The sequence below is a fragment of the Tympanuchus pallidicinctus genome, unplaced genomic scaffold (genome assembly GCF_026119805.1).
Source record: "Tympanuchus pallidicinctus isolate F22 unplaced genomic scaffold, pur_lepc_1.0 scaffold2, whole genome shotgun sequence".
Taxonomy (NCBI): Eukaryota; Metazoa; Chordata; class Aves; order Galliformes; family Phasianidae; genus Tympanuchus; species Tympanuchus pallidicinctus.
The window spans coordinates 27,549,042-27,564,424 of record NW_026294721.1 but is presented as its reverse complement, the minus strand read 5'-3'; the positions used below and the strand labels follow the sequence as shown (position 1 = coordinate 27,564,424).

Sequence of the window (15,383 nt, the reverse complement as noted above, 5' to 3'; positions counted from 1 at the left end):
TCTTCTGCTACACTACAGAAGGAAGGCTATTCATATTTGAAGTGATAGCAAAGTCATGAATTTATCCCTGCCATTGGGTAAAGGAAGCGTTTGCTGTCTCTTTGGTGTCTGCAGTGACTGTTGCATAAGGCAGTCTACCTAAAATGTGTAAGTTGATGACATCCCCTCACAGCTGGATTCTTGATAACCAGAATATTCAGAGCAGTACATGGGTAGCGCAGAGCTCTGGAACAGTAGGTGTTACCAGTTTTCTGTTCCAAACAGTAAAGCCTAGTATAAGATTTTTTTTCTAAGTAACTTCAAACAACACAAGTCTACAGAAAAGGAAGCAAGCTATTGCCCATAAATCTGAGATTCAAAGTTAACTTTCATCAAAAGCATCTCTGGCTAAGTTTTAATTAGTACTGTTGTCCTTTCTTAAATACAAATATGCATAGAAAAGCTAACCTTTAGTCATCCCTTGTTTTAAGAACCATGTTACCAGCTTACAGAAGTCAGTTCTAATAAGCTTTCCCTCCATCAACAGTGGAAGAAAGAGGGACAAAAGGAATGCTATTTGCCAAATAACTATCAGCTGGTATATGAAAATCATGGCATCTGGTCAAATGAAGTACTAATGTCCTAAGCCATAGAAAAATGGCTGCATTAGTGCATCAAGAAGAAACTCAAGTGGATATAAAGCACTGACACATTAGACCACACGGAAATCCACATCCCGCTATTTAAACTGGCCTTAAAAACAAAAGGGCTACGCTAGTTACATACCTAATATTTTTCCAACTAATGTATGCAAGCAGAAACACATTAGCATGATTGTTTTACCAGAGTCTGTTTTTCATCTAAACAGTGTCTGCTGCACCTACGTAAGCTAAAATCACATTTTAGATTAGTGGAAAAATAACGTGTAGTTTGAAATGCAGTTTCTGGGTCAGATGATTCACATACAACAAACCAATTTACATGCTACAGTCTGTACCTGCCTATTGTGAAGGACAAGTCACAGAGTCACAGTACTGCTGCATTCACACTTTAATCTGGTGGGGAGGAAGGGAGGGGGGATGTTCAGATTTATTTAGAATTAGTTGCATAAGAGGTATAATCAAATTACTTTGTCATTTAAGAATAAGTAGTAAGTTTACTTCCTTAATCAGTCCTCTCCCACTTTAGAGTATATGGAGCAAGGCAGTGTAGACTATTTACAGTCATTAACTAATGTGCTTTTGGTATGCCCCTTGTGCAAGAGAATCCACATTTCCACACTGGAAATTGCTTTATAATTGCAGGTGCATAGCTAAATCCCATGGATATCTATCCAGAGCCTGAATACATGTGTTGACTGTTGACAAAAATATTAAAAGCTATTAAAAAAAAAAAAGGAAAAATGGAAGCAAATATGCTATACTTTATCTGCCTTAATGTCAACAGCGATTAATGTTATTAATTGCTTATTGATTTAATCTCCACCTCTTCATGCTGAAAGCACTTGCTCTAAAGGTTATCTCAAGCCAGAGAAGTTACATTTGTTTGTTACAAGTAGAGACATTTTGTTTTTAGCATAAGTTTCCTCTCCCTTGTTCCAGCTGCCCCAGCTGCTGTCATAGAAGCTAAGGCCATTTCACTGAAGAAAAAAGGATTTATTAGTTGGTTTTTTTTGTTGTTTTTTGTTTTTTTTTTGTTTTTTTTTTTAATAGAAAATACACAGATCTGTTTCTTCATATTTAAGTACTGTACATTTATAGTTGAGGTATCTCACAACCATAGAAAGCACAACCCTATTCTTCAGCTTGTTTTTCTACAGGTTAATAATTAACCATCTGTATTTTTTTCCTTTTAATTCTTTGTAAGTTTAAATAAGGTTCTAGTTTATTCACTTGAATTTCTGCCTTTTTTTTTAAAAAAAAAGGAAAAGCACATATTTCATTCAAAGAGTACAAGAGAGTCACACAGCTTTCCTTGTCTCTGCTGTGCTTAGACACAACACTCCAGAGCAGAGCACTCCCACAGCTATCAAGGAAGTACTTGCAAGGAAAGAGTAAGATTAAATAGAAGTTGAATTGCAGAAAGCAGGCACGATGGGGAGGGCTTTGATAGAGTAGCAGAGAACCTCTAAGCAAGCACCACATTCCACCTCCTCCTTCACAGCACATGGACACCTGTCTGCCCTTCACACAGCTCCTCAGACCACTGCTGGGAGGAGAAAGAAGCAGACCCCCCTCAAAAAAAGAAAAAGCTCAGTATCTTGCTTTTCAATTTAGTGCTAACAGTAGGCAAATGACCTGTTTATGCTGAGGTGACGATCAGCAGCTGTTCTGGTTTTGCAGGACCAGAATCATGGTTGAAAAAGGTACACCAAATCTCTCCAAGCAGCAAAACCTCCCATCCTTTGCACTAGAAGAACGAGATTAGCCAGAAAGAATAATGCTCAAAGCAGTGGCAGAAACCACAATTTGCCTTGGGAAGAAGTCTCCACATATTAATGCCTTTTATAAAAAGCTTCCTGTAACTGTTACAACTGTCTGGAAACACAACATTCAAAATCTAGGAAATACTGTGATCAAGAAGCAAGCAGACCACTCAGCTGATTCCTCTTAGCCTGCCTACTGGTTTTTCAGAGCATTTTATCTTGTTCTATGAAAGATTATAAGGATCTTTTGTAGCTCAGTCTGCTCCCAAACACTGTTACTTAAAAGAGACAAAATTAATTCTAAAGGAGTTGCTTTGTTTACATCCTGAGTATCTGGAGCTCTGCCCTCATGCCATTTTCTGCACCACACTGAATCAGATCTGAATTACATTAAATGTATACAAGACAAGATTTCAGTCTAACTTGTTTTGCAAAGTTTATTCTTTTAGCTCAAGGGTTATGTGTGAACAGTAGAAGAGTCCCAGTAGTAATGCCTGCCTCTGACGAATATTTTGTACTTTAGGTAACTCCATACATTAAGTTTGCTTTGAGTTTCCCACTTTTAAAGTTCTGTCATTCTCTTAATTTTGCTAAGCTTTCTCCATTAGGCCAATACCCAATGCAAGAAATAAAAATAAAAAAAATCCCCAATCAAAATTCCACAGCTCACAGCTCCACATGTAGCATAAGCCTCTACCTTTCTGGATGTGGGGAAGATTACAACGTACGCTACTCTGAGAAGAATCAAAAGCTGATTTAGTCTGATACCAGCACGCCTTCAGGGACTGTGGATTCAATAATTCAGTAATAAGGGGAGAGCACATTAAGAAAACCAGCTCATTAAGAAAAAGAACCATCTCGAGGCAGGGTTTGCTTGGTTCACAAACACATGGTTAAACATTAACACCTGGTGTGTTGTCTAAGCGGAGACTTATGGGACAGCAAGGAAAGAGAGAGGCAATGGTGCAATTAACAACCATGTGCACAGGGTAGCAGGTTATATATGGTCTGTTAGCATCTTTCTGGTGTTTTGTTATTTCACAGCACCTGAAGGTACAGGCTAGAGATTTTGTTTTATAAACTAAGGGAGTGTCAGGTACCAGCTGTCATGAAGGACGTAGAATGAAGCAGAACACTGGAGGAAGGCAGAATAGCAGGTGGTGGGCCAGGAGAAGACAGAAAAGCAGCCTGCAAAGCTCATGTTTGCCCAAGATACATATCACAACCTCCTGCAAGGCCAGGTGCACCAACCACAGGGAAAACACACTGCATTTACTCCACAGGGATCCTGCTCCACAGAGCAGCAACCCTTTACTTTTCTCATTCAAATTCTGATGATGCTCTTTATTTCTCCCATTTCAGACTGCTCAACTGACAACCTGCCTATCTTCCTTAAGTAACCCCAAGCACAGCACAATGCCAGAGCCACTCTACACAAACATCATCACTGTTCAAAAAGGCCTAAAACAAAACCAAACAACTTTGCCTACCTGTGTCTCAAGCTCCTGCTTTCAGTAATGTCTTTGTTGCACAACAACTTAACAGCTCAAATCCTGCTTCCCACGGTCCTCAGTGCCAGAACTACAGGCACTCAGAAACACTCAAACCACATTTTTTTATTACTACCTTACTTAAGTGTTTGCTTCTTCTCTGAGTGTGCATGCAACAGGGGACATAGCAAAAGCCCACACAGAACACCGCCACCCATGCAGGCACAGGGCTAAGCAATACCCCTGCTGCGTACGCTTACCTCTACTACATGCAGGCTGATGTCCTTACTCAGCAAGCCATCCTTATCAGCTACAGCATGCCCAGGTGCTTGTGATTTCCTGTTTCTGAGAGCAGTACTCCCAGCTAAACCATGGCACTGCTGAATTTAGAAAGCTATTTTATGTCTTCGTGCCATGTTTCCACACCACACACAGGCTGAGGACAGCCACATGAATGAAACTCTGAGGTTACAGAGCACTTTCTCTGTTGAAAACACTTAGCAAGGAAACCCACAGGGATTACTCATTCTAAACCTTTCCCACAGACAAAACACAAGTACCAGCATGCAGTCTTGCACCTCTGCATGTTCTAATGGAACATCATAGCAAAGGAGTGTGCTCAAGAAGCACAGTATGAAAAAACATATACCTGCTCAACTGTTCTGTGCAACATTTTAAATTTAACACACAATACCACACATTAATTACCACAAGGTTCCAACCTCCACTGCACACATACATGATGGACAGACTGGAGATCAAATTGATGATTACAGTCCTAAGAGTGTCTGGCAGCCTTAGTTTAGTGTTTGTTTTAAACGTGTTTTTCTCACCCATAGAAGGAAATAAAAGTATAACTTTATCTTCTGAGAAAAAATACAGTGAAAAAATATTTTTCATTTCCTTTGAAGACAGAAGCCACCTAAAATAGAACATGCCAAAACCACAAAAGCTAAATATATGTATGCTATTTTTTTCTGAATATTTTCAATGAAAGCTCCTAAACACAAATTATGTAAATTACCCAAGCTATGTTTTTGTTTTGCAACAAAAAAAATGAGTTAATTATCATGTTACCTGTAGTCTTGTAAAGTCATGCTAATGAAAACACAGATTGCAGTCACTTAAAATTTTGGTCCTGATCTGTTGTAGGTATGTAGCATTGAGCAATCAGATTTGTAACTATATCGTGATGCAACGTGTACGAGAGTGAATTCATTCAGTTCCTAATGAAATGTGATCTGGGGACTCTTGCTCCACCTGGGTGATAATTGGGGCTGATCACAGAAGGGTGTAGGAAAAAGCTGGAAAATATTTAAGCTCGTTTTGCAGTTACTTTGAGCTCTTAGAAAATGGGTGATTGCTGTATAGCAGCAGTCTGGAGATTTCTGCATATATAATGGAGGTAATGATAAAAGTTTTTAACTTAGTTACAAATAATGTGATTATATTAATTTTAACAGAAGACTACTTTAATAAATTTTTCTCCTATAGAGCTTTTGAAGTAAAAGTCTAATTAAAAAAAATTAAAGTGTGTAGCTTATCTGCTCAGGCAGTTTCAAATAGAAGGTTAACTAAGCAAGTGGCTGTAGATCAGCCTTGTACAACCTGCTCTATGTGATGTCTGTGAACTTGAAATGCTACTTTTGATAGCTGCTTGTTAATACAGTAGGCAATTCTGTGCAGGTTTCCCAAAACAAAGGATGGTCTGAAAGATAGTTCCTATTCTTGCTTATGGCAAAAACAAAGCTGTGTATTTTCTCTTCTGAAAATCACAAACTGAAGAGCTGCTCCAGCATCTAAAATAACAAAGAGGTCAAAAAAAGTAGATCCCACCCTCATAAAAGTGCTTCAGAAGCACTTAACAGTAGAAATTAGGCCATGATTTCAAAGGTATCTGTCAATATGTGCTACCAACTGAAAAAAACTACTTCCCAATGATCCATACAAGTAGCAAAATACCTGTCTCTTACGGGAGTGCGACTGCAGCTCAGCTCTGGAGCAGATTCCTGCTTGAAGCCCTTCTATCTCTGCAGCAAAGCTGCTCCACTTTCTTCTCCTTTCCTTGATAAGGGTCATCTCAGTTTCTTCTTAATGGAGATCTGCTGCCTGCAGACAGCAGCTCTTAACCAGCAGTTTCTCCTGAACTGTGAGCCTCTAGGCAATTGGAAGGTGAGGAAGTTTATCAATGGGGACTGGAGAACATCACCTCAGTTGTAGCAAAGAAATGGAAAGAATGCTGTGTTTGTATTTTCCATGCCTGCTATTTATTCTGTGGAAATTCAGCTATTCTTGTAAAAAGAAAGCCATTGCTTTCTATGTTTGACCAAAAGCTTGAATACCTGTATTTCTACTGCAAATTGATACTATGTGTATGTGGTGGTGGTGGTGTTTTCTTATCAGTATTTTTGCAGAATATATTCACAGTATTTATATTACAGGTGATGGACAATGGCTGTTGTTGTGGAAGTGCTGAGTTTTTTTGGCTTGGCTGGTTTGGTGTAGGGAGTGTTGGAAATGGTGGTTTTTTTCCTTTTTATTATTATTTTTTTTAATAGTTTTTGTGGTTGTAAGACTCTGGACTTGAAGTGTTATTAACATTAAGGTGTTTGGAAACACTTCGGTGCAATTCAAATCTCTGCAAGTACATAATGCAGGTCTGGGATGAGGAATCATAAGAATTCATAGGTCAGCAAACTCCAGGTTTACAGCTTAGGTCCAACATATTCTCTAATGAGGTTATCACCTTATTCTGTTTCTTTGGAAATTACTTTATATATTTTATTTAATATATTTTATATATTTTTATTATTTTATATATTATTATATATTTTTAAATATTAAAAAATATGTATATATATTTGACTTCAGGTCAGAAAAAACTGTTGTGAGACCTGCTTGTAAAAGAAGTGTCATGGTTCTGCCCCACATTAGTCAAGAAGTAGATAATGTGGTTTTGTTAATCTTTTAAAACAACACAATCTAATTGGCATTTTTAAAATAAATAATCCACACAGAGTGTATCTTAGCCCGTTCTGAGATACTAGCCCACACTAATGCCTCTGCAGGGCATGGCAGGCGTGGTACCAGATCCCAATCAGTTGCTCAGGCTGCACTTCCACTCTTTGTTGTGGCTGGTCCTTATTACAAAAATACCTGATGACCCCTTTCTGTAGGGAGCATAGTGAAGGTCCCAGTGCCTCCTGTCAGTGGGTTAGCAAGGACAAGGCTCAGTGCTCTCCAGAACCCAAGGATGCTCAAAGTCACATTCCTGATCTTTGAAGTTGATGTTGGGACGCTGTCCCTCCATCCTGTTGAATAGAAGCCACTGCACAGAAACAAATTCCAAATCTGATGTCAGAAAGAGAGAGAAATAAATCATCAGCATAAGTTAGCATATTCTTTAGTGGAAAAAATCTGTTCTTCTGTACTCCAGAAATCATTTTCTGCTCAAGCTCTTGAGGAGTTTTAACACCAGAGAGCAGACATGGGAGTCCAGCAAATCAGCAAATCTAAGCTGTCTGGTACTCTAGCCACTTCTGTGCTGTTTGCAGCTTCTCAGCTATGCTTTATACGAAGATTATTTCTTCTGCATACATCTATCCTGACTTCAAAAGGAAAACAAGAAAGCCTACTCAGCTGTAAGAGCAAAGAGACCTTGCTGCAGGTGGTGAAATGGAAATTGCCAGCTGTGTGCAGCTGATCGAGTGGCTTGTGGACAGGTGCTGTACTCAGGCCTGTATGTTTTCTAAATGAAGCAGTGACTTGTCTTCCAAGGATAGGAGTGGAGATGGAATTACAGTCCAGGTACTTGGCTAGAGGCTATTCCTGCCCCATAGCAGACACCTGCACACATGTACAAAGATGGTGTTATGTTAAGGCTTGACTGGCAGCTAGAATTGGATTTAGTTCTGGGAGACTCAGTTCAACAGAAGTTCAAGGACCTGTGCTTTCCTATCTGGGAAAGGGTTTATCTGTCCAGTCCTATCAGCTACATTGACTCATATGGATGGTTTGGCTGAGACTTTTCAGAGGATGAGGACAAAGAAGAAGGGAAAGTAGAACTAGAGAGGAGGAAAAAAAAAAAAAAAAAGTTGTTCCTTCCTTGAGGTTTTCATGAAAAATCTTAGAAACACTGTTCCTACAGACTGTGGACCGTTGGTGGAACTGACCTTAGTTTCCTTACTAGGATTCAGCTTAATTCTTCTGGAGCACACCAAAATAATTTAAGTTGGATGAGACCTCTGGAGACCATCTGGTCCAACCTCTACTCATGTTTCATTAAACCACAAAGCCAGGTCAGGATCCTCAGGCCTGTCGAAGCCCAGATATTCAGTATCCTCCCTGAACAGCTTAATTAATCTGATTTTCTTCCTGTGGGAGGTTTAGGTCAGGGTAGTGCCATTTTTTTCTGGGTTTCTAGCCTTAGACCACCAGGATTATACTTAATTTAGTGACAAGACAGTGCTTTCCCTATGAGATGTAAATTTAATTATAGCTTTTGTTTTTAACTATGATTTCTGTTGAAGAGTAACTGCAAGCTCTATGTAGTGATGCACAACCATCTGTGATTGAGCAAGGTGCCTCTCAGCAGTGGATGTCAAGTTCTGGCAACTTACTACATGCCATAATGTGCTGTCCCACCCCCACCCACCTTCTGATGCACTGGATCTAGTAGGCTTAGTCCTAACACTGTGCTGCGTGAGGGCAGTGCCAGGCAAGATGGGACATCCTTTTCTAGGCCTTTGCATGACTCTCACAACCGGCAAGGGAAAAAACAAACAAACAAAAAAAACCAAACCAACAACATAGTTAGCAGCACACTAAGGTACTCAAATATCCATTGCAGCTTTGTCACACAGGGAGGTAGAACCACATCTATTTTATGTTGTTATGAATTAAACTATAGATTTTCCACTTGGCTTGCATCCTGAGCTGTAATTTTTATGGCTGGCTATGAGTGAAAATGAGTACTTCAGGCATGCCTAGACATGAAAGTGTCTTCTGTAACCTATTTTTCTAGATGTCCTCTTGTGTAAAAACTCACAGAATCTATGAATCCTACAGTTGTAATTGCTGTACCTGAATACCTGATCTTTGTCTATTGGTACCACCCCATCCATAGGTGCAGATTAAGGATTTTATATTAATTTATTCAGTGAAGACTTGCAGAACAGCAAATGACAGTGAACAAAACGGCTTACCATAACTTGCTGTGCAACACTTCTTTCTCTGACAGCGGTACAACTCATGATGGAAGAGCAAAACGTTACCACAGAAGTCCCAGCAGCCCTAAAGCGCCTGGCCAAATACGTAGTGAGGGGTTTCTATGGAGTAGAGTACTCCCTGGCCGTGGATGTACTGACCCGCTACCCCTGTGTGAAAGAGGATGACTTGTTACAGCTGCTCAAGTACGAACGCAAACAGCTGCGCACTGTTCTCAACACACTCAAGGCAGACAAGTTTGTGAAGCTGCGTATGCGAGTTGAAACAGGGCCTAATGGGAAGAGCACAAGACACAACTACTATTACATCAATTATAAGGTGCTGGTGGATGTGATAAAGTACAAACTGGACCATGTGCGGAGGAAGATAGAAGCAGATGAGCGGGATTCAACTACCAGGTCCTCGTTTAAATGTCCATCTTGTTCTAGCACATACACAGACCTGGAGGTCAATCAACTCTTTGATGTATTTACAGGTGTGTTTAATCATTTATTTGGTTTTTATCTTGAAGAAAAACTGTGATAACATCAGATTGGCTCTTTTGGGAGCTTTGCAAGGAAGGTGTATTTGTTAGGATTTACTTCTTGTTTGCTGATGGGCAAAGAGCTGAGGACAGGAAAAAAAGCTGGGGAATGAGGGTAAAAGGAAAAGCTCTTTGTAGAATAGGCCCAACGAGAGAAAATAATATTGAGTGTAAGAGCCAGAGTTGGGAACCAGATTTAGGCTTCACCTTGCTAGGAATTAGACACTCTACCTGGGTTAAGACTACTCATCTGTCTTTAGTTGCATTTTCTCATATGGAAATGAATACATATTTATGTTACTCTACTCTGAATTTAAGTTAATCTTTGTGTCTTTGATGTTTCTGATGGAAGAGTTGGATGGATAAAGATGGATAAAGCAGTTTGCAGCCACCAACTGTAATAACCACAACAAAGACTGTCAGCAGAGGAGAGGTGTTCTTTCAGTCCTGTACTGGAAACAGAGAAGTTCAGGCTCCTCACAGGGCAACGTGACACATCCATAGCACAAGTGGCATCAGAGTCTGGGGTTTCTCCTCCTTAAAATCAAAATAACTAGAGAGCACTTGTTCAAAAGGAGGTAAAATGGAATTCTATTGCACTATATTACTCTAAATGCAGCTATGATGCTAACATGTGGGTCATGGCACCTTGAAAGGATGCCAAAGCCAGTGAGAATGACCGATACTTTACAGTGATTAACTTGAAATTTCAAAGGTGAAGTTAGCATACTGTCATTTGGCAAATTATTGCTTTGTTCTCATCCTAGAGACACTGATGTGCTACTGAAATGCAAAGATGAAGGCTGGTGATTATTTCATTTAGACACAAACGTAGGACTTAGTATATGTTTTAATGAAGTCTTTTTTGAACTGTGGAACTTCAAACTAAAACCAGCAGATGTTCTTTATGCTTGCAAATGTCTTTTCATATGTTTGTGAAGTTAGAAAAAGATCATAAAACAAGGAAAAAAACCCACCTTAGTATCTAATGCTACTGCAAGTCTAACCAACCTAAGTTTTCCCCCCAGCATGGGTACTTCTTTCTTGTATAACTAACATGAGAATAGTCTTTCTCCTCCCCCTCCCATACACCTCTGCACACCACCACTCCTTCCACCTCCCCCTACTCCTCCCCCCCCCCAAAAAAAAGCTAGAATTTGAATTCCTTTGAATGAAATGAACAAATGCAAAAACTCTGGTAAAGTTTAGAGTATTTTGGAAACTGTCCAGCTAGGACTTCTCAACAAGTTACTGTTTATCTTTTGTATTCTATGAACATGAGATTTTTTTCAATTTTGATAACGTTGCAGAGACTTTCCGTTGTACTTACTGCAATACTGAAGTAGAGGAAGATGCCTCAGCACTGCCTAGGCGAGATGCTCGAACCTTGCTAGCAAAATTCAATGAGCAGATGGAACCTATCTTTGTGCTACTGCGTGAGACAGAAGACACTGTTCTGCCATATGACTTGTTGGAACCTCAGCCAACAGCAATCCCAGGCATATCAGAAAGGTATAACTCTCCTATCTCCTAATAATACAGCCTGTCCAACAACTTTCCAGTTGTACCATCTTTGAAATACCTAATTTAAAGGCCTGCTTTATTTGACTGTACATAATGGGAAACTCCTTAATGAAGAAGCCAGTTATTATCTACGGCATCTAAATTGTTATAAATTTACAGCTTTATTTTTGTTACATTATTTAAGGAGTTATATTCTAGACTTCTCCTTTCGTGAATACAGTTCACAGCCTTTTCCGTGATAATGTTACTCTATGGGTATCCTTTATCTAGAAATGCATTACTACAGAAATCATGCAAAAAAATCAGTGGGTCAGAATCACTTGCCTCTATTATGAGATAAGGGGCAATGAAAATTAGTTAAAACTAGAGAGAACCTGTTAAAGCTAGGCAATTAATAAGCTTCATTCTTGATGGGGTTTTTTGTTGTTTTTTTGTTGGTGGTGGTTTGAATGGGAAGTGAGGGTCTTGCTTGTATTTCATCTGTCCATAATGGATGACATTTCATTTAGCTTTGACCAGAAGGTATGTTCAAGCATGCCAGAACCCTGCAGTAGACCTGAAAAATGGGCCACCAAAAATTCCTCTTTTGGCAATACATATAGTCAGAACTTAATTATTGATGTCCAAGATTCTGAGTGCAAGAAGAAAAAGAAAGAAAAAGCAACTAAAGAGCAACCTATCTGGATGTCAGAGAGCACTGTGGAAGGAGCAACAACAGCTACCATCAATAATGCTGGTAAGTTTTGAGCACTGACAAATAGTTCAGCAGCTTTACTACAATTAAATGTAGTTTTCCTAGAAAATGATGTGAAATTGGTTCATAATATACAATAGCTCTCCAATTCTGGTCTAGTGACTATCAAAACTTAGTTTCTGAAAACTATTCTTTAGAGTGGTTTAGATAATAATCCTAAAGCCAGAAGTTAAGTACCATGTCCTGAAATGTTCTCACTCTAGCCAGGCACCACTGGTATTACTTCTAAGCAGCAAGTTCTTCAAAATGCCTGCATTTTAGAGAATGCTAAACAAAGTAGGAAAAAATATTTCATTTACATAGTATCTGGTAACTAAAAGTATTCATAGCTCTAACGTATCGTGTGTTAGGAACAAATGCTTCTGAAGAAGCCGAAGAAACTGTTAAAGAAACTGTCAGTGAGAACGAAATCATCAAGACTCTTCTCATCCATGAATCCATGAAGTCATTGTCCAGCACTGACTATGCTCCTGCTGTCAAAAGCAAATTATCTGAATCAGGCAGTGACACTGAGTCTGAAAATGCCAAACACTCAAGTACAGTAACAACAAAATTAGCAGGCAGCCCGTTTGAACAAGAGGAAGAACAAGAATCACTAGATCCTATTTTAATGGTAGCTGCTCGGCCTTACTCATATGGTGAAATTAGTGAAAATCCAGAGCTTGTGTCTCTCATGACGAATGAAGAGAGAGAAGCTTATATAAAAGTTGTACAAGAAATGTTCCAGTCTGTGTTTGAGTAAATACTATTGCACTGAATATACATGCCTGTATAGAATGGGTAAAGTTTTCTTTTGGATTAAGACAAAGTTAGCTTGATCATTTAACTCAGGATCTTAAATTCATAACAGATGAGTTATGCTTTGTTTGAATGCTTTTTGTTAGCAAGAAATATCACCTGTAGGAGGTAACTACAGTTCAAAACACTAGCACTGCAGAAAAAGAGCCCAAAGTTACTACTGGTTTTCTGTTGTTTTAGTGCTTAGACTTTTTGTGAATGCTTTAATCAGTAATTTTGGAGCATAAATAATTCCAAAATGCAACTGAATATTGTGATCTGATTAAAATAAAGTTTCAAAAGCATTGTCATAATCTACTTTAAAAAAAAAAAAAAAATCAGTCATTGTACCTGTATGGGAACAATTGATCACAGCCTGAACTTGACTGACCACCTGTGACAAGCAATGAGTCAGCTGTGGGAGCACAGGTGAAGGCGATTCACCTGTGTGATGGAAGGCGTGGAGTCTGGCTCCATCTTTCCTAGATCTCATTTAAGTGCTGACTGCCACTGAGGAAGGATCTCTTTCTGGAGATTACTCCTCATGGAGTTTATTGTGAGCCTACAACATTAGCGAGCGTTTTTCATTTATTATCTCACCACTGTGATAATCCTACTTAGCCTAACCTCTGTACACCTATTGATTGTACAGTACCTTCCTCCTAGAATTTGCAAAAGTGAATCAAATTCTAATAGGGTTTGGTTTCACTCTGTATCAGTACATTCTCCTAAATATTGGCTTGCAAGCCATTCTCTATGCAGTAGTAATATTCCTCAGTTCAAAGAGCTGCTACTAAATTTTGTTAGCAATAGAAGAAAAATCAGTTCTGTATGTTAACTTTCATCTTAAAAGTTACAAAATGAAAGCATTTTTAGGGTTTTTTTTCCACTTATTGTTCCATACAGCTATTCCTAAGGGGATAACAGCACAATGAAATTCAGAATTGGGAACAGTTTCAAAAAATGTCTGTTCCCATTTCAATGTTATTTCATTACAGAAGGCTGTACAGCAGGCATGAGCTGCAAGACAGCCATTTAGCCTCAACAGTTGCCTTTCACACTTTTTTTTTCCCCCTCAAGATGCCTAAAATAGATAATGTATTGTAATATTCATTTGGTCCAGATTGCTATGCAAGCAGTTTATCAAGCTGAAATTTCCATTCATACTCTTCTGCACTCATTTTAAGTGAGATTCTTTCTAATACTACTGGGAAGAAAGACATTCTACTTGACTGGTACTACATAAGAGCAGAAGCATTGGTATCAGAGTATAAGATACAGCTTAATTTCTTTGGCAAATATACTATTTTAGCAAGGAATAATTAAAGTAGAATATGAGAGTACAAACTTCCAAGAGAGGAACCTGTTTGAACATCAGGAAATATTTCCTCACTCTGATGATGACTGAGTGCTGGTTCCCTATAGGTTGTAATGTCTCCTGGGTTGTAGATTTCAAAGTTGGCTGCATGAGGTCCTGTGCAAGAGGCTCCAGGTGGCCCTGCTTAAGCAAAAGGGTTGGACAAAGTCATCTCCAAAGATACCTTCTAACCTCGTTTATTCTAGGATTCCTTGAAGAGAGAAAGTGTGAACAAAGGAATATCAAAAGTAGATGGATTAGTATGAAGAGAATTTAACTTACAGTGTGAGAGGTAAAAGAATGGCAGAGGCTTCACTTGTAACAGAGTAACTCATCCACTATTGAAGAAAACTTCCAATAGTGGACGAGTTACTCTATGACAAGAGTTTCTTGTTTGAAAACAGTGAGTGTCAATTCTTTCTCCTGTCTCATGTGTCTCATTAACTGGGGCTGTTAGCCTGAGGTACAGCCTATGCATTACAGTACTAGTGCTCTGAACTGGAACACAATTACAAGGGCAGTTTCAATTCTTATTAGGCTACTTTAATCAACAACAAAAACCCTTAAACCCTCAATGCTATCAAATTACTAACAAAAACTAAGACAAAAAATGCTGTCTCTATATAGAAGTCTGCCATGGAATACTTTGTACTTCCAATTAAGATTTTGTAACCAAGATTTCCTTAAGCAATTACAACTCACAGAGCAAACACCATAATACAATTGACTCTGGCAAAGCTATACAGAAGAAGTCACTCTCACATCTCTAATCAGCATACAATAATGAGAAGAACTTTTCACTAATATTTCTTATGGTTGGTTACTGTTGCCATTTTCTTCCCCTCAACACATCATCTTCCTGATGCTTATCACTATCATCAACTTTATTTTCACAATTAAAAACAATTCCTCATTTTCTTCCATGGATTTTGAAACAACATTCAATCCTGAAGTTGCAGCTAACGACTTCACCTACACTGTGCACTATCAGCTTTTTTTATTGCTTCTGAAGCTGTTAGAGCAAGACTGCCTACAAGGAGCTATCCTGAGTACAAGGTCTTATATTTTTAACACCATGAAAGATCCCTTCCTGCAGGATAATTTTCTGCTTCAACATCAATTGCAATTTTATCTAATGATTCCAAGCATTGCCTCATTTTCTGAAGTCACAGTGGATTTTATGCACACTTTCTCAATTGCAATTTGATCCCTCATCAAAGCAAAGCCAGTGGCCCACTTGTACTACCCCTTCGTCTCAGTAAGTGTTGATAATCTTCACAGAATCCAATCACAGGTTTTGCTCAAAATTTCATCACCAGGGCAAATCC

The 15,383-nt window shown here is 38.8% G+C and overlaps 1 protein-coding gene across 1 annotated transcript; it reads left to right on the top strand.

Moving 5' to 3' along the window:
- Positions 1 to 4,677: 4,677 nt before the first annotated feature.
- LOC128080157 (general transcription factor IIE subunit 1-like) lies at positions 4,678 to 14,859 on the top strand. The gene is made up of 5 exons (XM_052682084.1): positions 4,678 to 5,299; positions 9,134 to 9,595; positions 10,954 to 11,155; positions 11,677 to 11,903; positions 12,272 to 14,859. Exons 2-5 carry the CDS (start codon positions 9,145 to 9,147, stop codon positions 12,661 to 12,663), a joined length of 1,272 nt encoding a protein of 423 aa, XP_052538044.1. The 5' UTR covers positions 4,678 to 5,299; positions 9,134 to 9,144; the 3' UTR covers positions 12,664 to 14,859.
- The last annotated feature ends 524 nt before the right edge of the window (positions 14,860 to 15,383 follow it).

What these genes read in the sequence shown, in the direction of transcription:
- LOC128080157 (XM_052682084.1), top strand. Translation starts at nt 9,145, where the DNA reads ATGATGGAAGAGCAAAACGTTACCACAGAAGTCCCAGCAGCCCTAAAG. An exon ending in ACTCTTTGATGTATTTACAG is followed by an intron (nt 9,596 to 10,953) that starts GTGTGTTTAATC and finishes ATAACGTTGCAG; the next exon opens with AGACTTTCCGTTGTACTTAC. An exon ending in ATCCCAGGCATATCAGAAAG is followed by an intron (nt 11,156 to 11,676) that starts GTATAACTCTCC and finishes CATTTCATTTAG; the next exon opens with CTTTGACCAGAAGGTATGTT.